This window comes from Falco naumanni, chromosome 7 (assembly GCF_017639655.2).
Source record: "Falco naumanni isolate bFalNau1 chromosome 7, bFalNau1.pat, whole genome shotgun sequence".
Taxonomy (NCBI): Eukaryota; Metazoa; Chordata; class Aves; order Falconiformes; family Falconidae; genus Falco; species Falco naumanni.
In genome coordinates this window covers 23661863-23685699 of record NC_054060.1, presented here as the reverse complement: position 1 = coordinate 23685699, position 23837 = coordinate 23661863, and the positions used below count along the sequence as shown (strand labels likewise).

The following is a 23837-nucleotide window of genomic DNA, read 5'->3' as shown; positions in this document are numbered from 1 at the left end:
TCCATGCGAGCAGCATTTATGCAGCACAAAGGATACTGCTTTAAGGACCAAATTCTTGCGGAATTATCCTTTAATGTGACTTTTCCTCTTGTAAGTAGGGCACAAAGCACTTCACATGGGGCACTACCCTCTGTATAGAGAAGGTGTATTTATATACATATACAATACACATGTAACAAGAATAACTGCTACTTTAAAACCAATACTGAGATCAGTTTCCACCTGAGAAGTTTTTCTTGTTACTTCTAGCAAGCTCTGGGGTTTTTAAGACAGAAGAGGAAAGGATAGCTTGCAGTTTGAAATGCCACATCCTCAAAATAATTTACAATATAGAAAAAACCAAACATGTGTTGCCAAATTGTTTAGACAGGGTCACTTTGAAGAGGATTATCTGTGCCTCCTGGTCCGTGCAAGGCAGGCCTCCACTTCAATCTCTGGCGCCAAGCAGGGCTCACATCAAAGATGAATCACGTTGCCCAGGACCTTTTTGAGCTCCAACTATCTCCAGGGCAGAAATTCTTCCACTGCCTCTCCGGGCCCATTTCACTGCTTAACCACCGCTACCGTGACATTTTCATCTAGTCAGAATTTCTCTTGCTGGCACTTGTGACCATTGCCTCCTCTCCCTTCGCTGTGCACCTCTGAGGAGTCTGGCTTCTTCAGACCAGCAATGTACTTTTCCTTGTTCTGTCACCCACCCACTTTCCTTGAGATAACTGTGCTTTTGGTAGGATGGGGTTTTGTAGTATTACATGGATGAGCTGCTTCATGTTCTGGAAAACTTTGCAAATCTAAGCTCTGTAACATTGATACTTTATCTACTTGCTGTCATATTAGTCTCCCTTTGCCCTCGTCACCTGACCTGACATGTTTAGAAATCACATTTTGCTAGATCATTGATTTTATAAATGGAAGGATTTTGGAACAAACAGAAGAATTTTGTTCTCTTCATTGAGTTTAGCCAGTATTTGTTCCTCTGAAAGTCTCTCTCACTTAGACATCATGGAAGAATGATCAAGGAACCATCCTAATGCATATTCCCACTGAGCTGGGGACTGCCCCTGAACAGGGATAACTAATTTTGAGGGTGAGAATGAGGTTACCTCACCAAGAAAAATGCTCAGTCTCTAAGAAACCTGAGTGGTTACTACATGGAGACAAAGTGCTTTTACTAGCCTTAATATTTGAATTAGGAATATTCTACATTATGCTGCTTACACAGTGAGATCAGAGACCTTCAGCACAACATGCTGAAGAAGGATGGATGCCTCCTCACCGTAAACCACGGTGTATTAACAAAGAAAACGTGACACTTAACCTTCACCAGCTCTCTTTTTATTCTCCCCGCAAGTCAAAGCTATGGTTTCAATTCTGCGTTTGAACTTTCTGGTTTTCTTCAGGCTGACTGTTTTGAGCTGTTCCAACTGACCAGAACCTGAACTGTGCTCATAAAACTTCCACAGGTAGAAGTTGTGCTGTTTAATTGAGTACAATCTCATTCCTCAAAAAGGGGATTCCGGGTTGAAATGTAGCATTAGCTGAATCTGCTCTTGCTTTCCAAAACATCCCTACAACCTCATTATTTTTTGTTGTTTGGTTAGGTTTGTGATTGGCAAGAAAATGAGAGAAGAATCAAAGTTCCAATAGCAGTGGGGTGGATAGGAACACAGAGACTGCCGAGGCGTTACGTCCCTAAGAAACCAGGCACAAACACTCTTAGTTTTTCAAAGTTTGGATATTGTGGAAAACCTTCTGTAAAACCTGGCAGAGGGGAGGGAGCTACCAGACACTGCTCTCAGCCTTCACCGAACAGGGAAGCTCTGAATTTTCTACAAAGAATAGGGCCAACAGCAAACATAAGGACTAGGCTAACCTGAGTTTTATTGTGCGTGACTTTCACAGGCTCTGGTAATCCCCGGTTCAGTACCAGTCATTCCTTCTATAAATACATAGAACAAAATACGCCACACCGGAGTGATGAAAATCTCTACTCTGACTCCTTAAAACTAAGGTTTCTATTTAATTTCTATCTACAGTGCATCAGTTGTAAGCGCTACTTTGCTTCATTGCACTTTTTCTCAGTAGAGTTAAAAAACACTAGGTAAGAGACTGTCAGTGCAGAACCCTGACAATCCTGGAGCTACGCTCGGGTAGAATACTTGGATGGAAATCATTGAATGTAAGTGGTGGGCTGCCAATCTGCGCAACCTGAACACTGAACGATCAAAAGCCACAAATCTTTCTAAGATTGTGAAAGCACTATTAAGCTTCTAACCCTAAAGTGAAAGAAGCCTAACTTTAAAAACATTATCAGAAATCAGAAGTCTAGATTAATATGCTCTAGGAATTACAGAAACATTCAACAGAATACAGCATTATTAAAGGACTGAGCTTAGCATTTCTCCAAATCTACATTTTGGTTACATTAACGATTTTACTGTTTTCTTTTGAAGTACATTTTCAGTGCCCATAAAATTACATTAAGAGCTGCAAAGCAACAGAAGCTGCAGTTCTAGTTCTGTCTTACAGTGAGCTAAGCTTTAATAATGCCTCTTATGATTGGCTTACAAAAATATTAAAATAAACAGTAAATTGGGTATTTGGCACAGCCTCCAAGATGTCGATGTATAAATCAGGGATCCTCAAACTATGGCCCGTGGGCCGGATAACAGCCCCCCAGGGTCCTCAATCCGGCCCCCGGTATTTACAGACGCCCCCGCTGGGGGTTGGGGGGGGAACCAAGCAGCTGCAGATGGCTGCCTGCCACTTCATCCACACACCGGCCCCTGTTTAAAAAGTTCGAGGACCCCTGCTATGCTGTTTGGTATTTTACTAGTCTTACTACACCACTTCTTATTCTTGGTTTATGCAAATTATTGCAATTCAGCAAATGACTTGGAGCTGAGTAAAATGCAAAGGATAGTGGCATCCTTCCAAAGACATTATTTTTTTCTCCTTGTTTTGGAAGTTGAACTTTCAAGTTGATGACAAGATTTTTAATACTGAATATGCAGTTGAATATGTCATTAAGACTTGTTTAAAAATGCCATAAAGAATAATAACAAATGGGCAACTCTGGGTATATTTCAAAGACGACAGCAACTGTTTTAATATTCCTGAGCACACTGGATTTAATTAGACTTCTTTTTTTTTTTTTACATCAGATCCCACCACCACCACGGCAATAGTTGTACTCATATTCCCAGGAACTAAACCAAAAACTATGGGTAGAAAAACCCCCAACCACTAATACTGAAAAAGCATTTTGCATGTCTATCATTATGATACCTAAAAATATACAGTAGAAGTATATGTAGTTTTTGTTCTGAATCAAAATTGCTCGCCTTCTAATGGTGATACTTCATAACTTATGTCAAAAGGAAATGTCTGTTTATTCTGAGAATAATTAAGAGATGATATACTGGGAAAAAATCAAAGGCAGAACTAACTGCTTTCACTCAAGAAAAAGAAATTTGGCAGGAAGGAAAACATCAGTCAGGAAGAACATTGCAAGAGCATTACAGGAGCTAGTTACCTAGGAATCAAAAAAAAGCCTAATACACTCTACACTACCTGTTCTTCAAGGCTTTGTCTTTGTTTAGAATACTCAGCTAATTTCTGTGACTTTCTGTGAGATAAAAAGCAAATATATGTACTTTCCTAAATTTATTCTGCCATGCCATTAACCTCTCAGACCATGTCAACCAATCACTTAATAGGACAGTACTCACTTTCATGAATGGTAATTGTGGAGCTCTCAACCAAAGCTGACTTTCAGAGTTTATTACTACAAATACTATATAATGCCTTGGTGCTTTGAAGTTCCATATCTTGCAAAATAAAAAAAAAACCCAAACACAATTGCTTTTGCACACTTGTCCAGAAAGTGCTAAATGCATGTTGCTTTTTTTGAATCTTCTTTGGCATCTGTATGAGATGTTGTCTTTGGTTTATAAAAGCTAAGAATGTTGCCATTGTACATTATGTACATTGCATACACTGTTCACGTTTCAAGAGAGTTGTTATAGGTGGCCCACAGTAATTAATAAATGGACAAACACAGGAAGACAGAATATTTTAAGTTTTAATCCAACAAATGAAGAGAGTCTCAACACTGTAAAATACCATTGTATTGCTAATGCTGTAGAATTGTACATTAAAAACAAGTATTGTCTATAGATGTAAAAATAGCAAGTCTTATGATACAATAAAACACTTTATAGAAACCATTTAAGTTGAAACCTCTTAAACAATTGAGGCATTAATCTAAGTGTTTCTCCAAACATATTAAATAAAACACAGTTAATACTGACTCTAAACATCCCCCCATCTTCCCCACTCCCCGCCCTAATTATACTAATTAGAAAAAATAGTAGTCTCTCAAGTTATACTACGTTTTGCATTCTTTCAGAACCATTTAGATTCTCCACTTTCTTCAAGTACCACAGAACAACTCTTCACAATACAGTACTACCCCTGGAGTAATTTATTTCCCAACACAATATTATTTTGGAAGTAAGTAAGATTAATCTTGAAGGCCAGAAGAGGCCCAAGGAAGTCTGCAGGAGGGCAATTAAGTTTTGAATGCACATTATTTACACAAATATTAGTGTACTGTAATTACAGCATAAAACTTGCAACATAGCTCACAGGGGCTTTTAACAAAAGCTCCAAATGAAAGAAAGGGAAGAAAAACCGATTACAAAATAAATAATCTAAAGTTCTTCATGATAGAAACGTTCATCGTGAAGCTGCCTACCATAATCCGTCGCTTCACTGTTAAGAAACAAATCCTGGTTCTTAAGAATTTCTGCTTCAGAAAGCTTTTTATCATCATTCAAATCCATTTCTTCAATAAGGTGAAGAGCCTTTAAAATAAATGGAACACCATGTGCACAGTTAATAGATACTAGCATTTATAAATAATGCTTTTAGAATGGCTTTGTCAAAGTCTTGCCACACCACTACTATTTGTAACAAGCTAGGCAAGATTTTACATTCAGCAAAGAGCCTTTCCTTCCTCAGTTTTTTTCCATTGGCCTCTTTTATTTGGTGGCAAAATCATAGTATTAAATCTCTACCCTCACTATCAATTCTAAAGCAACAAATCAACGTCAAACCCATAGCTTTACTTCAAGGGCAGAAGACAGTATTAAACCAGAAAAGATTAATCATCTTCCTGGCAGCCCCTTGACCTTGAAATCCACGGGTGAGTGCAGTACATGTCTGTCTTCAGTGCATCATCTGCAGAAAATGTAAGCTAGCATGTCAGCTAGAACCCCTGTGTTTTCAGAGAGCCCCTCTGGACGTTCAGGCACTGAATGACAGCAAGTCCTTGATGTGTGGGACCTCAACTAGGATTTGAGCTAATACAGTCTTCAAGTAAGCATACAAACCTTCTCCTTCCTTGCAGGCAGCATCTAACATGTTCTGTCCCTCACTAACAGAATCCAGCACACTCTGTGTAACGAAAGATACTAGATTTCTGTGAAATCTACACTCTATTTTACAAGGAGTTTAAAATCTGTTTATCTAAGTTGCACTGGGGATGAGCATCCTCTTTCAGAAGTGTGCACCAGTTATCTCAGTCACATTCTTACTCTGTGTCTGACAAGATAAGCATTGCTTACAGGTTAAGTTGTAGGCATGCTTGCTTTCCACTCTGGAGGCATCTGCTGTGCTAAGCCATGTTCTATTCCCTGAATGTCTGGAGACACTTTTCCACCATATGTGCATATTAAGAAAAACCAAATCCAAAACAAGAAAGGACAGACAGAGATTTGTAGCTGGATATTCTCTGTCTATTTACGATTTGCAAAAAAAATGCTCCATGGCTGTAATTCATCATTAAAATGTAACTAGAAAGTATGTGATGTGCATCATGAAAAAGGGTTTTCTACCTTCAACAGTGGACAAGATAGCCATCTATGCATAGGAACTTCAACTTTGGGTAGCAATTCATGTTTTCCCTCATTTGCTGAAAGTAAAAGCCTGCTTTTCTGAAAAACTTTTAAATACCTAAATTGTGACCTGTCAAATGAAACTGCAAGTTAAAATAATTCACAGATCTTTGCTTATTTATGTATTATAAAAGGAAGTTCAGCAGTAAAACAAGAAAACAAGTGCACAACTTTTCAGCTGCAGCTTATTCACAAGTACCACACAGCTGAAAGCTAGCAAGCTAGTACAGCAGCTCTATCCCATCTATTATTCCTGAGAAAAAGAGGAGCCAGTATTACATGGGTGGGGTTTTTTTCCTTTGCTAAACATGTATTAATACAATGATTTAGAGAATCCTTCTGTTCCTACTTTTTCTGATTGGTTTGGTTCCGTGTAACTGCTTAGTGATTTTTGTTAAAAATTAACTATTACCTACATTTAAGCTGACTACACCACCAAAAAAGGACTGAACAAAATAACAGGAACTAATGTCAGCCAAGCAGATCTTAAAAGCACTCTGCATGGTAAAAACTAAAAGTTTATTAAAACAAGGCATCTTGGTAAACATATAATAATTCCTGCAAATGGAATGCATAGTAATTTTTCTCTTGTTATGTTATTTAGTTACCAGGTTTCTCAAGTCGTTTTTGAAATGCTGAAATGAAACTGCAATAATCAGCTTTCAAGCAGCAGTTTATGACTTAAGTCAATGCTACCTTCTCTTTAGAACAGGTGATGATGCTAAGCCCTTATATTAACTGAAGAAAAATAACAGCACATTAGAGAAACAAAGAAAAAAAAAAGATTTCTTCGAAGCTAAAATTTGAATAAATAGCAAAGAACTGCTAAAAAACCAACCAACCAACCAAGCCAACACAGGTATGAATAGACTCAACACCATCCAGAGCCGATGTCAGAACAGTATTGTTTCTGCGAAACAGGAACCAGCCACCCTCAAGAGTCAGATGTTAAAAGTCTGTGCAAAGACTTGCAGATCCACATTTACAAAAATACTACTAGAGCAACTTAACAGCTTAGCTTCCTACAAGGTTAGATACGTGAGGTCCCAGTGCTGTGTGCTAGCCACATTGCTTTTTCTGTCATCAACAGAGCTGAAAAGGAAGAGGTGGGACCTCAGTAACGAGATGCTCCAACACAGCAGAAAAGCTATACTATTTGGCACAAAGCATCTCCCCTCTTTACTAGGCATTATGGAGGCATGGGAAGACCTGTTGCTCCTGCCATTCTGAACACCAAAATCCTCCAGTGCAAAGGAAAGAGACTTGGACCAATCAAGATAAAAAGTTTCTAGTGGAAAGGCAGAAATCCTCTCTGCTGCAGTTAGTGACTGTAAAGCGTGCTTACTGAAACAGGTTATAACACTCAGCGCTTCTACTGCCTGCTACAAAAAAATACAGACAGCTAAAATGAGAATCCACTTAAACCTATTACGATGTTCTACCCCTGATTAAACCATTTTAATTATCATCACCAAAGTTTGCATTACAGCATCTTGAATCATGGAATGCTTCCATTTCCGTGTACTTATGAAAAGACAAGTTTTTAGTTCTACAAATTATGGTGATTTATGCAGTCAGAAGAATCACAATCAATTTTTGTTTCAAAACTATGCTGTCAGTATACAACAGCTTATTTTAGTAGTGTATCTCAATAGATTTACCTACAATAATGAAAAAATAACCCATTACAACACTGTACCCTTAAGTCAAACCAGATAAGCTATTTAAACCTGTAGAAAAGCACTTTGCCAATTTACAAACGTTCATACAATTAATAGGAACTTCAAATTTGCCTAATGCAGTTCAAGGACCTGCATTCTTTGTCAAACTGAAACAAGGTTAAAAATACATGCAAAGATCTACTAAACGTTCTTTTTCAACTACTAAGATATGATAAATCTGAATGCATCTATCATTTTGTTGTGATACTTTCAAAATTAAAATCTAAACAGCAATCAAAACACATACCTCCTCTTGTGCAATACCCTGATTATTAGGTACTATCCAAGACAACAGCTCTTGCGGGTCCAGTTTTCCATCGTTATCCTTGTCATAGTCATTCACAAACCGATCCTTCTCGACAAGTATCCATTCTGGATCTTCCCTTGCAGCTAGTAAGACACATTTGTAAAACTGAAAGCCACTCTTTACCTTAAAGCAGATGTTTTCACCTTTTGCCCTTACCAAATTCACTTAATCTCATAAAACATTAATATGAAAGTGATCTCACTACACAAAGACAAACCTTACAGACCAGTCCCAATAGATTAAATCAATGCATCTGTCTACATATGAAAAAAATATTTGTATAGAATAAAACAGGATTTTCAAGCTAAGATAATAGTAAGACTGTAAATTTACAGTCGAACTAAGCAGACATTTAATTCAAGGTTTAACATCAACTGAACTGTTTATTTTAGTATCTCCACAATTACCCAAATTGATAGTGGAGAAAGCATACTTTCTATCGACTGTGCCGCCAAGGAGATGGTTTCCTACTTATTGGGTCAGCTGATATATCAGTAGGAAAAACACTGAATAGGTATCTTACATCTGCAGTATTTGTCTTGACGAAGTTAAGATTACTCCCTCCATTAATGTAAAGCAATCGTGTTGCAGATAGCACGTGGACAGTACCATGTGACAGCAATATGAGCTGTACTACAGGCCTCAGACACAGGTCATCTCGGCACTTAATGGAGGGAAAAGCCTTAGTGTCCCAAAAAGCAGGCAAATAAATAGTGTTTTTCAGTATGTGGGATCATGAAATTATAAGGCCATACGAAGTTTTTGGTAACATTCTACTGTCAATTCCCTTGCCTTAACATCAAGGGAGGTCCATCTGCGACAGGTAACAGAGAAGGCAAAGCTCTTGATTAGTGCAGGCTCAACAGTCTCAGGCCAACACTGCAGGCTTTCAAATTAGTTTACTGTCTAATTTTTTTGTTTGTTTTCTAAAATAACTGGAATGTATCCAAAGCAATTTCATTTACTGTTGTTATTTATTTGTTCATTTGTATACTTGTTTTCTATTATGCACTGCTATTGCATACTGCAACCTAGCCAGCAGCCTTAAACTTGTCTCTAACTCAAGAAATTTAGAAGCCATTCATCAAACTGATAGACACTGCAGACAAGCACGAATAGATATTAAGACTTCCTAAACCTTATGAAAGTCAAAAGTAGTTGGCATCACAAGCAGATAAATAAGAGTTTAAAAATAATTAGGTTGCTACTATAAAAGAACAAAAAGACTGAAGTCTCTTTCTTTCCTTTCTACCATCTAGCTTTGCAAGCAGATTATCTCTTAACGTCACAATTCACCATACACAATTTGTTGCCAAAACCACAAGACAATTATGAAATCAGACCCACCATGTAGTTTATTAGTCATTTCAAAGTGTGCTGTACAAATGCTTTCTGCAGAAGAGATGGCCATTTGGAGAAAAGTTGACGTATTTTCTACAATTATAGCTGATTCTGAATTCTTGCTAACAAGTTTTAATGACAAAGCTGTTATCTTCTCTATTACTGCAAGGACCCTAGCAACAATTTGACTCCTTTCCAACAAATTTGGATAGACTGGCTTGCAAAAGCTTTTTCCAAGGCAGAGCAGGAAAAAGATAAAGAACCCTGCAGCTGCATCAGAGATCTATTGTTTTACTGGCTCTGGCAAACAAAGATGGTTATAAAAGGTGAAAATCCAGGTGGTTGATTTGAGCGATGAAAAACTGACTGTTCCCCAATTTCTCCATATCCTCATGTGGCTTAAACATTTTCCCCTGCTAGCATGCTAATCCACACTTAAGAACTAGCACTCCTTAGGACCGAGCAGACTTTCCAGATGCCTCAAGCTACCAGTCTTTCTGGAACTGGAGGATATATCTGCCCTATCTTGCAGCAAGTAAAATACAACATATAAAATATTTCTCTATTAGTGACGTAGTTAGAGAAAAGTATTGATAAACATCAGGTGAGTGTTCTTTTTCTTGCTAAAGAAGGAATAGGTAAGTTTAAGGAAGGGCAAGCGTGGAAAAAACAAAAAGTGAAAGCAAATAGCCTTTTGATATCTGATACAGTGAGGAGGCTCCTTACACTTCCCCTCCACCTCCTGAAACACACAGAGCTTCCATCCTTCTAACGCAAAGCTAACAGCTACCACTTTAGGCTGACAAAAGACCCAGGAAGTTTAACCTTACATTCATACTGGCTGGTTTCACAGATGTGTTCAGTTAGCAAAACTGCATCTTATTTCAGCTGCATACCTAGTACATGCTTCAGTCTTTAGGAAAACAATACGTAACATGCAAGGAAACAGTGGAATGTGCTATACGCAAACTACTGCCAAATACATACAGGGCAGACTGAAATAATGAGCTGCTATGCCCAGTACCAGGAAACTGAATTGCTCTAACAGACAGGGTAATGTTACTCAGAACCTGTAGGTGGAGGTGTGTGAAGCTGAAAATAAAGGTGCATACAATTCACCCCATTCCAAAAGCTTTTGTCTGTTCCTTCCTTCATGCCCCAGCCCCTTTTCCTTACTTGGGTCTCTTCTGTAATCACCAAGGAATTCTTCCAGGCTAACAAATCCATCACCATCTTTATCATGTTCTTCTAAAGCCTCCTGAATGACAAAGTCCTTTTGTATATATACAAAAAGCAAAAACAGCAGTTTGTGAAGAATTAGCAACTTGCAATCAAGAGAAACAGCAATAAATCATTTTAGAGCAATAAGGTATTCTTTGAAGTAAAGACTCCCTCATTTCAAATCTGCTTTTCTGTTTTATGCAGCCTAGTCCAGTGATTGGCTCTTGTGCAACAAAACAAATGTGTTCTTAGGAGTTTAGGATGTCCGATCTTATGAAAACCAAATCTGAAAGGTGTACAGTGTTGGAATCCTTCAGCATAATTCAAAAATACAAAAGTAGCTGAGAGACATGAATTTGTACAAAGCTGTATCATCTCATTTCACTCTTCTTTTTGCATGTGATATCTTCACTAATTTGCATTTTTTCAACTTCTAAGAAACTGTTAGGAAAACTGGTTGGTCTTCTGGTCCTGTGTTTCCCAGTGAAGCCAGTGCGCCTATTCTCACAGTTCTGTCTTTTCTTGTTCGTCCATAATCAACAGTTATGTCAACACAAACAGAGACACTGTTTGCATGGCACTCCTCCTGGCAGCTGGCTCTGCAGCATCAGACAGCCAGAACTGAAGCTCTATTGCAGAAAAGCACCAATGTACTTTTAATTGAGGTCAAGTGTCAGTACCGAGCTGGAATGACACCAACAGTCATAGCAGTGTTGAAACACATGACCAGCGACAAAGTGTTCCTGGCTGAAATAATAACCCCCCAACTCTGACCATAGTGCAGTCAATATTAAAGCTTCATACAGCCTTGAATGCTCTTTTTTTTTGGCCAGAAAAGTGTCTACTGTGTCCCTTTAAGCAAAGTGAGAGTAACCGGCACTCGGCCCTTTTCCTGTGCAGAGAAATCTTTCCTGTAAGTCCCCCTAATGGGAACTGAACTCTGACATAGGCACAAAACTTCTTCAAGCCAAAATCTCACTGATGTATTTCCAACCTAACAGAGTTTAGAGATGGTTAAGGCATCCCAAAAGTCTGGGATAGTTGTGCAATACTAGTTCTTGAAACAGATTTCAATACTGCTCCAGCTCCTGACCTCCAGCACTGGATCCACAATGCACTACCTGATTTTTAATTTGGTCTGTAAAAGCAATACACATTAACTGCTCAAAAGCACACTTCCTATAGTACTGGGGCTAAAGCACATTTATTAACAAGATGTTGTATCTATATACAGAGGCTGATAAAGACACTCTAAATCTTACCGTCATATACTCCACTTCTTCAGGATGTTCAAAAGCAACAAATTCATCCACGTTTAGATCAGGAACATCATCTCTATTAGCTTTTTCAAAACGCTTTTTCTCCTTTAAATGAAGCTTAGAAAACATATTTAGTTAGAGCACTTAATGAAAAGGAAAACCATTTTAGCAGCTGGCTGTAAGCTCCATTAGAATATTGCTTTACATTACCTATTCATATTATACTGATGTTATATTTTCATTACAAAGAGCTCACCCAGAGCAATGAGGACAGCATTTCTAATTGAGGTAGTTTTATTCTAAGAATCACATAAAAACTTTCTTTTCAATTTAAGGAGACATTTAAAACACAGCAAGGCTTCAAAAACACAAAAGGGAAATACATGAAAAGACCAAGAAGTCTTGTCTTTTTACATGCTTCCTCTTCTAAAAGTCACTGATTCCCAAACTCATCTAGTGGAGTATAATTATTATAATTAATAGCCGCCATTACAAATTCAAAAATTTAATTTTAAGGGCATTTAACCTTCTGGATCCGTATCTGATTTCTGTCAAGGGCTGTTTGTAGTTCAAAGAAGATCATGAAATATTATGGATGTAAAATGTCTTTTCAGAAGCCATTTTAAGTGCTGAAGGATTAGACAGATTCTTTTAATACAAGACTGCTGCCCATTACATCTGATCATATTTCAAAGCACAGTCACTTCTCTAATCCATTTTAGGTATAAATATTGGCATGCCTTTTCAAAATAAGTAATATCCACACTAAGCAGGCAAGTTCTTATTTCTGAATGTTGTTGCACTTCCTGTTTCTGTATTCCAAATGTAGAAAAATATTGTATTTTTTTTCTCGTTTCATTTCATACAGTCTCTTCCGACAAAGTAATGACCCACACCATTGATAACTGATCTCTACTCAAACTGCATGTGATGTGAACTATAAAAATTTTGGAATCCTGTGATTAAGCCCATTGTGCCATCAGTGTGACTCTGATCTGGGTAAGGGAGTGGCCAGCAAACCACAGATCACAAATGCTTTAAAAATAACCATTTGAAATTGTACTTCCTAGTTTATATCCTATTTATTGACACTTCTCTCAAAATTAGGCTAACCTGATTAATACAGAGCATAACATGTAACAAATAAAGTATAAGATCTTAACTATTCTGCAAAATAATTAAATGTACTTTTGAAGAAAAGCTGACTTTAGGTGAGAGTTTAAATAGGAAGGCAATTCAGAAGGACTGACTACAGAAAGCATTAGACTGCAACATGAACTTGCAGAGGGAAAGTCTATTTTTTGAAACATGATTAACAAGGCTGCCACCTTCTGGTAAATTCATGGTTACTTGATGACAATTCTAAATCAATGCCGTAGTCTTAACTCTTCCATTTTGATCAGAGCAGGATCACCAATTTCCAAATGTAAGGAAAACGCTGAAGATGGCTGACATATGCTTGTACAATGCTGCTAATTTTGCTCTTTACAATGTATATTGAAGAAGTCAGCAAGCATGAAAACCTAGCAAGCAGTCAAAAAGTATAGCATAAGCAAGTGAGTAGGCTCTAGCTCAGCATGTGTATCTATAATGGCTGTATCTCGAACATGGAATCAACACTTTGACTGGTAGTTCCATTTAAAGCCTGGTTTTATTTAAAAGCTATGTAATTAGCAACCTCCAAGGTGCTACAGTTTTTCAGTGAGTAAAATCCCCTGTCCATTATCTATTTTAGCTTCAGTTCTGCCAAGATCCTATATTATCTAGTACTACTTTTCTAAAAGCAGCCAAAGCAATCTTCAAAGGGGGGAAAAACCAAAACAAAACAAACAAAAAAAAAACCCAACAGAAAACCTCAGGCCAGAATAGTCACTCTCTTTTTGGGAAATATTTACATATACTTACAAATGTGTAACTTGAAAGAAAAAAAGTTTTGCAGTGTGGTGATTCTTGGTGAACATTCCCCCCTGTCTCTCTTGCCTCTTTCCACTCTTAAGTATCTGCTTGCATACATTAAATCAATCCATAACTTCTGTTGTTTATACATACAGTTTTAGCCATCAGAGTTGCATTTTGATTGCTGAAAATGTCTGAATTGCTATTGCTTTCTCTGTGGGTCTCTAATGGACAGAAAATGCTACAGCAGGCAATAGCAACACCCCACACCGGGTACTTGAGAAATAACTGAAAAAGTGGATAGAACAGTATAATAAAGAGGGTTAAAGAGCACAAGCATTTCCTTTACCTCCACCACCAGTGGTACTGGCCTCTGCTGAAGGCAGGACACTATTTAGGCTGCAGACCTAATCTAATAGATTGCCATCGTGTTTTAAGATGATAGCTGCAGACAGTGCTCTGTGGTAAGACTGTCAATAGACATACTCTGCTCAGCTAGCAAAATATACTCGGGAAGTACAATTTCATTCTGTCTTTGTTTTGTTTGTAGCAGCTTTAATACTCCATTACTTTCCTTTAATAATTCCCCTATCCCAGACAGATGAAACTGTTAAAACATGTGCCAGCTGCTACTGTTTCTCTACCCGTCTTGTTCCATCAAAATAAAGCTTAGAGAAACTGATGCTGAAACATTTTACCTGTCGAAATGATTCTTCCTCTTGATCCTCCAAGACAGTGTCCTCATCAAAATCAATTACACGATCGTACATTTGCATATTATACTCCTTCCAAGACACTAATCCATCACTATCTTTGTCATAGTCATTGAAGTGCTGCTTAGCTTCTTGCATAACATAGTGTTTAAAAGACTGCTGTATCCAGGAGCTCAGCTCATCTGTGGAAAACATTAAAAAAATAACAAAATAAAATCAGCATCACCTGCACTATAAAACCTGTAAAGATACCACAGGTCTATTCAGTCTGTAATGTACTCTGCAATTCAGATGTAAGCATATAGGCAAGTTAGTTAAAAGCAGAACAATCCGTTTCCTCCATGCTATGGCTTTTTTCAAGCTAACTGAATGAGAGAATGGATCACAGCTACAGCCTTTGAGTTTACTTTTGTAGTACCATTTCCCCATCGATCTCCTTTGGCTAGAATTACAGTTACTTTAATCTGTCTTCTACTGGTGCTGCCAGAAAAAGCACAATGCGTCCCTCTGATACACACGGGAAGTGGCAGGAAAAAATTATTACAGGTAGCGTTCACATAGCTATATAGTGAACTGGATCACTAAAAGCCTGTAAGAAGGAAGAGTCTTAGTAGTTTTCAGCTGAGAAAGTACCCTTATTTAGCTCACTGGGACATGAATGATGGAGGAATTTTTCTATGTGAGGGGACAAAACATGGTTTTAAAGACAAGATCAACTATATCTCTTGAATGTCTTTCACATAATGTGCTGAAACTAATGAACAGCACAGTTGTTTCAGTGTTCCTGCATCTGATGGCGTAGAGTTGAGACAGTCTGTAAATTTGGTGGGATGGCTAATCCCTGTAATAAACAACAGGCAGTTCACAGTGTGAAAGCTGTAAGGGAAGAGGCCTTAAGTATAGAAATCTCAACCATACTCCATCCTCACAGTATATATTGTGCCTGGTTCTCAGTCCAATGGAACCTTGCCTTACCATCACTTCCCAAAGGAAAACTCACAGTGGGATGTGTTTTTACACTAAGAAACTTAGGGCATCAAAGCTTTTTCAGCTCTGTTATTTGTCAGTGTATTGCCAAACACTGTTTGAGAACTTTTTACTTATTAGCGGTGTCTCCATTTGGAAGCTAACAGTGAGAGAAGACGTGATATATTAATACCACTTCTGTAATATTACTTATTCTGTGTGTGTGCTTGTGCGAGACTCTTGGGGTTTTTTTCAAAATCGCTGCCAAACAACAAAAGTACATTTTTGTAATGAGTTTTAAAATTAAATTAAGAAAGCATCATGATGGTGTTCTGAAAGAAAGGGCCGGAGTTTGGCAGGGACTTCACAAGTCTGACTGACAAAAGCCTGTCTGAGAAGAGGTATGTGGCACTACACCGTGATGAAACGAACACACGATCCCCCTGTGTCACCACGCAGTGTTACGGCCGCCATATACTTCCTTTGTCTCTCCAACATGCCCTCCGAGTTGCACAAACAGGGTCTGAAACACAGGAATCCGCTCGAGTCGAGGCGCCTCCAGCCCGGCAAGGCGCAGACCCCGCGCAAAGCCCGTACTCGCAGCTCGGCGCCCCGCTCACCCGGGAGCTCCGCGGCCGTCGGGGGCCGCACCCCACCGCAGCACCGCACCGCAGGGGCTGGGGGCACCCTGCGCGCCCGGGGGCGCTTCTAACGCCCTGGGCAAGCGCGTCCGTGTTTGTCGTGAGTCACCGGCGGTTCCACTGGGAGCGCGCACTGGTTCCCGCCCCCGCCCCTGAGGGCGCGGACAAGGCCCGCGGCCCGCTCCCCGCCCGGCCCGGCCGCTCCGTTACCCGCGGTGAGAAGCCCGTCCGCGTCCGAGTCGATCTTCTTCACGATCGCCCTCAGCCGCCGCTGCTGCTCCGCCGGGCTAAGCCGCGCGTACTCCTCCGCCTCCTCCTGCGGCAGAGCGAACCGCGCGTCAGCCCGCCGCTCCCGGGGCCGCCCCGGAGCTGGGCCAACCCGACGGGCGGCGGAAAACGTCCACCCCGCGGCCTGGCCGGCCCGCTCCCGCCCGCCGCCGCGTCCCGTCCCGTTCCCCGCCGGGGGCCGGAGGCGCCGCCCCCACCTGTCCGCCGAGCAGCGCCTCCCGGTCGTAGTCGGCGCGGTGCTGCCCGTGCGCCGCGCCCAGCGCCGCCAGGGCCAGGCCTAGGGCGAGGGCCAGGCCCGGCGCCAGCAGCAGCGCCCGGCGCCGCATCTCGCCCGGCGAGCAGCGGGCCCGCGGTGAGGGGCGGGGAAAGGGGCTGCGGAGGGCGGGCCGCGGCGGCGGGGTCGGGGGCGCGGGCTGCGCCCAGGCCCGGGCCCGCGCCCCTGCGAGGCGGCGGCGGGCCCGCGGGGTACGCCCAGCCCCGCTGTCACTCGGCGGAGTCCAGCCGCCGGCCGCGCAGGGCTGGTGCGGGAGCGGGCAGGTCGCCCTCCTCCCCTGCCGCCCCTTCGTGCTGCAGCGGCCGGCGGCAGCGAACGCTGGCAAGGCACAGAGGATTTTCCAACCTTCCAGCACCAGAGAAGCCTGGCAGACTGCGGCGGCTGCTACCAGAGCTTGAGACAAGTATCAACAGACCCTGGCGTGGGCGAAGACTGCCGGGGAAACGAGCTGTGTCAAAAGTTTCATACCAGGAAAGAACAAACGTCCCTCTTGCCTGGGGACCCAACTCGCAAGTAACACTTTCAGGCAAAGTCAAAGGGAAGCACTGCTTTGTGAGCGTTAACAAGCCGGGTCGATACACATTTTTGTAACTGACCCACACAGGTAATAGAAAAGAAAGCTGTAAAATAAATTTAACCTCACTGACCGCTCAGACAAACTAAAGACACGTCAAGTAAATGAGCAAGGGGCCGCTCCAGGAATACCATTCCTAAGAGCTGTCACAAGAAACCAGGATTGCTCTGATCCCGAGCACACTGAGGTCAAATTAATCATTCTTACTGGACTAATTGAGATTTATGTAAGACCACTGTCAGATTTGTTGTTTCTCCTTTCAATATTAGTGTATTTGTGGAACTCCTCCTTTAAACAGAAAGAAATCAGATTAACCTACCTGGATCTCCAGAAACGCAGCTGTTGCCAGGTTTAAGCAGTGCCCTCAGTTAATGGAGGTTGTCCGCTGGGCTGTCCTACCTCTTCTGTGGTGATAGCTCCGGTTAACCTCAAATTCTATTAACTGTGAAGAGCTACGACAGTTCGTTTTGAAGATCTGAGAGTAAAATACTGCAATAAATCAGTGAATGTGTTATGGCAATTTCCTGCCCATATAAGAAATGTCATTCTATTAAAAAAGCTAATAATGAGTTATCTTCTATTAGTCTAAATGTCAAATTTCCCATCAGTATTTACATAAATCACATATACAAAATGTGAATTAAGTCATACTGCTTGTAGCATGTATAGACAAAGCAAATCCTATAAGCAATCAAAGAAATAAGAAATAAGATTTGATTCATTTCTGAAATGGTATTAAGGATTCTTTGCCTGCTTTGTCAGATGCATTACCAACACCCCAGAAAACGTCTTTGCTGCATATTTCAAGGGTTGACAAGCATATCAGATTATACATTTCCATGCCTAAATAATTGTAATAGCCTCCAAATAATAAAGTCAATGTAGATGTGCAGAGAGCAAGTTTATTAACAATACATTCATACGCCAAGATGACTGAAGACAGGAGGAAATGCAAGTAACTGGAATAATAAAACAAGTGAAACCAAAAAGTCATAATATTCTATACATTAGGAAAAAATCTGAAGCTCAGCAGGAGGAAAAGCCTAGGAAATCCTATTTTTCTCTTGGTAGTTACCCTGTGTCAAAATATAATCCAGACACTTCCCAGCACACAGATAATCAGTCATATAATGAAATCAAGATCGTTCTTGTATGAGTGCAGGGGGGGGGGGGGGGGGGGGGGGGGGGGAGGGCTTTCATATTCCCTCGGTATTTTCAATGAAGTCCACAGCAAATGCATCACTATTGTAAGTAGAAACAGAGTACCAGTGAAGCTATTTTAAAATCAGAATACTAGTCATGCTGTATAAAAACTTTTTTATGTCCTGAACTTTTGGACTTTTCTGAAAAATCCCCTCTTCCCTCAAGCCAAATCGCAGCCTTTCACAAATGTGTTTGGAGCTGTTCTTTCAGCCACAAAGGAATTAATGTTAGGTCATGTTCAACATGACTTCTTCTCTATTAGATCTGCAAATGTAAATCTGTTCCTGTTAAAACTATCAGCATGAGTGCAGTTGTCCAGCAACACAAACAGCAATTTCTTAACAGTTATTTCTAGCAAGCAAAGTTACCTGTATGGTGTTTACTGTAAGTTCTTGACGCTTCTACATTTTAGTTTTATAAATCACTGCCTAACTTGAATAAACCTTAACAAATTTCTTTACTCTAATGCATGTAATATATATACTTTCAGGATAAATGGATTTACAATAGTTTTATTTAGATAGGCTTCCATTTTGACATATTCTCCTAATTTTGTTTTTATGACACGAATGTTTTGAATTGCATACAAGATAGTTAAGTGCATCTAAGGCCTGCATGCAAAGATTATCCTTTCTTCTTCCATTATAAAAGTTGTTGGATTTTGGCATGAGGATTTCTGTAAGGGAGGAAAAAACTGAGCAACAATTTTCTTATAATCTGGTTCAAATACCCTGTGTTTGGATTTCAAAATGGCAGTCACTTGCTTTAGTGGTACCCAAATACAACTTTCTGAGAATGCTAATTGTTTCATGACACCTTGCACAAAGTACCCTGAAGTATTTTAGACTCTGCAGACATTACAGACCTGGTTTTCTACTTCTTAGCATTTAGTGCAGTTATTAGTATCTGAGGAACTAGGTTATAAAATGATGCTCTTGTGACGTGGTATCTGATTAGGCATTGAACCAGAACAGCAGGATTTGACATGAGGCCCAGTACTGCGGTGCTCAGCTCAGCTGCACACCATAGTCACAGCTGTGGAAGCTCAAACACCTGCCTGATAAATAATAAACAAGCTCGTGGGTGACCAGTGACAGTACAAAAGATTTGGGCAAGGCCTGCAGGGGCCACCTGGCTCAGCTATCTGCTCAGCACCCAGTCGAGCATATGTGCTGTTTCTGAGGTGTTTGCGCGGCTGTTCCTGGAGACTTCAGCTGAAGTGTGTATAATCTCCCAAGCCACCTATTCCAATCCTTGTATTATTTTAAATAATTTACTATGGTAATAAGTTAGTATTTAGGCCTCCTCTCATCGTTCCTGTCACAGTGAGGGACATGGATTACTCTTTGTCTGTTCACAACCATGCTTTGACATGCCAGAACACTCCCGCTACATCCCCTTCTGTCATCTCTTCTGGCCGAACAGATTCAACTTGTCCAGTATTTCCTCACAAATTGTATCTTCCAGGCCCCAGAGGCCATGGGAAGGGCCGGCCCCTCCACACGAACACCGCCTTTCCCCAGGCAGGGTGCCCGGGCCGGGCGCAGCGGCCTGACGCTCATCTCACCAGTGCCAGGCCCGCGGGGCTGGGCCCCGTTTCGCCGTTTGCCCGCGCGTACGCCCAGCGCATCGTACGCGATTCTTTATTGGGCCGCAGACGCTCGCCGTTCTCCCTGTCCCAGCTCCCCGCCGGCGGGGAACGGGCTGGGCGCTAAGGCACCGACCGCCATCCCCTTAGCGGTCCCGTCAGCCCGGGAAGCCAGGCCTGACGGCTCACGGGGCCAGCAGGATGGACCCCGGGGATAGATGGCCCCTGGCGACAGCCCGCCCGGCAGGACAGATGCCTCCTCCCGCCGCCCCGGAGCCCCTCCGGGCACTGCGCACCAGACCGCCGCCGGCGGGAGGCAGCCGGGTGAGGCAAGGCCGCGGCCCCCTCTCCTCCCCGCGTCGGGCGGCGCATGCGTGGCAGCGGCCGCTGGGCCGGGCGCGGCGAGCGGCAGCGGGCGGGCACTGGCTCGGGCGGGCGGCCGCGGGCGGCGGGTGCGATGACGTCACCGCGGCGGGACGCGCGCGGGCGGGACGGCGCGGCGCGGCGGAGAGCGTGAGTGGCCGCTCCGCGCGCCCCGGCGCGGGGGAGGGGCGCGGCGGCAGGGCGGTGCGGGGCGCGGCGGCGGGCCAAGATGGCGGCGGGCCAGCCCTTTCCCTCCTCCGCCCCGCGGAGCCCCCAAGAGCCGCCCCTGCGTGGCGGCTCCGGGCCCTCGGCCTGCCCGGGCGGCGCGGCCCAGCCTGGTCCTGCGCGGAGCGGAGCTGGGTTGAGGGAGCGAGGCCGGCTGTTACAGGCGGCCGGGAAGCCCGTGGGGGTGAGCGAGGCTGGGGAGATGTCGGTCAGGCCTTGCCTTGCTGTGTGGGAGAGCCTGGCCCCGCGCCTTGCCCAGGAGCGGGGCCCCGCACCGGCGGGCCGCCCTGCCTCAGCATCGCGGCGAGGGGCCGGCCCCGCCTCTGCGCCCGCCTCCGCGCCGGCTCCCGCAGCCTGTGAGGAGACGGGAGGGGCCGGGCCGCCAGTGCGGGCTGCGCAGGTCTGCCGTGCCGGCGGGTGGGCGTTGAGTGTGCGGAAGGGAGAGGCACGCACGCTGGGAGAACTGGCTGTAAACGCTGAAAAACGGCCCTAAGGCGTATAAGTATCTGCATTTTAGAAACTGTGAACGACGCCCCTGGTTTGAGCCTGGTGCCCTTCCCGTGCTGTCAGAGAGAAAGCCGTGGTTACAAAAGGTGACGGTACAGGAGGTCTTGCAGTGTACTCAGGGGTAGGGTTTGTCATTCTACACGTTCTAAACACAGATTCATGTTTCTAAATTATTTCCAAGTGTGTTGCAGTACTGGGAAAATACTTGGGCCCTCAGTTTTTTTCCTCGAATATATATGTCAATTTAATGAGCTTTTGTTACATATGGATTATAATTCAGTTAATTCGGTGGGCGAAAGATACTGCAGTGTTTCAAGGGTGCTGGTGCTGGGCCTGTCCTGATGTCTGAAGTGATGCTGAAACACAATCTTACTTTCTTTTCAAAAACTGACCTTACTTCAGCCAACTGTAGAATGTTCCAGTTTTCATAGGCTCAGTAGCTTGTCTTAAAGCATACAAACGTGCAAATCTTAACTACTGCCTGCTTCTTGACATGGGTTTTGGCTATTTTTTGGAAGAATCAGCAATTTCTGAGGAGTATGAGAGTGAACAGCCCACTTAAAGCAGTGTCATTAATGATAAAAGACCAACAAAATCCAACTTGGTATGTGATTAAAGGTTAATCTTGTTCAGTTACCTAATTTCTGGTAGAGTGTAAGTATCTTTAACTTGTGGTTAGCGCCTCATTCTTCAGAAGAGTGAGAACTGTTGCAGGAGAATTTTGCACTTTAGTCAGTAGCTGGCTAGAATTTATTTCAACCTTGAAGCTCAGAGTTTAATTTTATCACAGTTGTGGAAATTCTTGATAAACCTATAAATACTTAGTCCCAGGCACTTCTGCATTTGTGGCAATGGTTCTGAAGTTCAGAACCACTTTCTCAGAGCTGACTTCCTCAGAAACCATCACATCTGTTTTTATAAATGGCAACACAAGTTTTCAATTTTATTTTGCTTCACCACTAATAACCTGGTTCAGATTTTTTAGTGTGTCTTTGATTCGTTTTTCTTCTTGAAGCAGTAACAAACTTGCCTGGTCCTCTATCACAGGAAAGATTATTCTGCTTGCCATTCAGTATTCTAGAGCAGTTCGTGCAATGATTTTTTTTTTTTAGAGTTTTAACATTCTCTATATTGTTTACTGACTTACTATGTATACATTTACATTTTTCTGTATGGTCATTCTGTTTTCTTCTTGGGCTACTTTTAATAAGGAGCAATGCAAACACTTCACAAATAAAACTATCTTCTGAAAACGTTACTGAGTCATCTGACGTCTGTGACATAAATGCTGCTAAGTACATAAAATTAATTTTGGAAGTGGTTTAAGTAAAAACAATGAACTGCATTTATTTTGACACAGGTATGAAAACTCAATGGGGTCATCCAAAAATGTAATAAGTGAGCCTGTTGATGTGGAGGAAGGCTATAACATAATGGTAAGACATTCAGCTGTTATAACTATGGTAGGATTTTTCCTACTGAAAGAAAAAACTAGTTTTTCTTGTTGGGATTAATTGATAGAGCGATTCATTTGTACGTTCTCTGAAAGTATTGATTCTAGAAACTGAATTAATTCAATTTATTAATGCCATGATGAGAAACCTTCAAAAAACGAACTTTACTGTAGAAGGAATTTGAGTATTACCTCCGGTTTGGATTGTTTCTATTTATGTTAGTATATAGAGGTTTTTGCACTTTAAGATACTTGTTTTGGCTGATTCCCATTTTAAACAGATTTCACCCAACTTGCGTTCTAGTGTAAGTGCATAATGTTTAGTTACACCAATAGAGTGATACTCTTTGAAGTAGCTGAGGTTAGAGCTGAAGTAATTTCTTTGAGAATGCAATGGATGAAATGGATGGGTTTGTTTATAGCAAGGTATTTTTATATATATGAACAGTTTAGTACAGATACTGTTTTTTAATGTGCTTTGCTTGGGTTTCTTTGGACCAAAATACTTAATTTGCTTTATTTCATTATGCTTTCCAAAAGCTCACTTATATAGCAGTGCTGGGTTTTTTTTCTTGCTTTTCATTGTATTACATGGTAATATCTCTAGGTAGGTCTGTGGAGCACTAGATGGCACACTGTGGCTTTGAAACAAGCAACTGAGGACATCTGTATGAGAGAAACCTAAGTTATATCCTATTGTATAAGCATTGAAGTAAAAGCAGTTTCTCATTTGTGTTGGTTTTCCTACAACCTTAATAAATTACAGCCTCTTTTCTGCTATATTCAGTTTTACTGTATTTTCTTTCTAAAGATGTACTGGTACAATAAAACAAAGTGGTTGCAGGCTTGAGTCCTCTGATGGTAAGAATGAAAAGAGGAGAAATAAGTCTTCTGATGAGTGCTATAGAAAGTCAGCCTGTCCGTGCCTGAAGTGAAGTTTAGATTTATGTAACTTCTTTGTGGTTAAGTTTGACAGTATTTAAAGGTAACTTGGTCAGCAGTTTTGTGCTATTGTGGTATGTGAATTTATCTTTACAGTATATAGTTTGGCTTAGTTTCAAATTATTTTCTGAGGAATAACTCAATACTCTGTAGAAGAGGCAAGATTTTATCTAATTGACATCTGTCAGTTGATACAAATATTTCTTAATACATTCGGTTTCAAATGTCTTAGGATGGTGTGTTTTTCAAGTGCAAAGAAATATGTCTATTAGGTAAGCAAAGTTCATCTTCAGTGTCTCTCATTGTCTTTGATCATCTGCAGCTTTATAGTAACAACAGCTAACTTTGGTTGCTAGAAAATACTTTCTGGGTTCCTGTCTTCTCAGTAAAATAGA

At 41.7% G+C, this 23837-nt stretch overlaps 2 protein-coding genes across 8 annotated transcripts in view; one reads left to right on the top strand and one right to left on the bottom strand.

Moving 5' to 3' along the window:
* Nucleotides 1–4066: 4066 nt before the first annotated feature.
* On the bottom strand, nt 4067–16691 carry RCN2 (reticulocalbin 2). Of its 2 annotated transcripts, none has more exons than XM_040600811.1 (7): nt 16511–16691; nt 16236–16341; nt 14404–14600; nt 11813–11926; nt 10506–10602; nt 7929–8071; nt 4067–4868 (listed from the first exon to the last, which is right to left on the bottom strand). In XM_040600811.1, the coding sequence occupies exons 1-7, from the start codon at nt 16637–16639 to the stop codon at nt 4716–4718; spliced, it is 939 nt and encodes a 312-aa protein (XP_040456745.1). In that variant the 5' UTR covers nt 16640–16691; the 3' UTR covers nt 4067–4715. The 2 variants fall into 2 exon arrangements, with proteins under 2 accessions (XP_040456745.1, XP_040456746.1); XM_040600812.1 differs by having other exon boundaries at nt 11813–11914.
* A 3718-nt stretch (nt 16692–20409) lies between these two features.
* Nucleotides 20410–23837, top strand: part of SCAPER (S-phase cyclin A associated protein in the ER) — a 165958-nt gene continuing 162530 nt past the window's right edge. For 3 of the 6 annotated variants that reach the window (XM_040600067.1, XM_040600061.1, XM_040600063.1), the window contains exons 1-2: nt 20410–20465; nt 22408–22483. In XM_040600067.1, coding sequence (XP_040456001.1) covers nt 20410–20465; nt 22408–22483 — 132 coding nt within the window. Of the gene's footprint in view, nt 20466–20510; nt 20725–20893; nt 21169–22407; nt 22484–23837 lie in introns of those variants that run through there. The other 3 variants (XM_040600064.1, XM_040600066.1, XM_040600065.1) reach the window with 3 other exon arrangements.

What these genes read in the sequence shown, in the direction of transcription:
- RCN2 (XM_040600811.1), bottom strand. Translation starts at nt 16,639, where the DNA reads ATGCGGCGCCGGGCGCTGCTGCTGGCGCCGGGCCTGGCCCTCGCCCTA. An exon ending in AAGAAGTGGAGTATATGACG is followed by an intron (nt 10,603 to 11,812) that starts GTAAGATTTAGA and finishes TATATACAAAAG; the next exon opens with GACTTTGTCATTCAGGAGGC. An exon ending in TGATTACAGAAGAGACCCAA is followed by an intron (nt 8,072 to 10,505) that starts GTAAGGAAAAGG and finishes GTGTCTTACTAG; the next exon opens with CTGCAAGGGAAGATCCAGAA.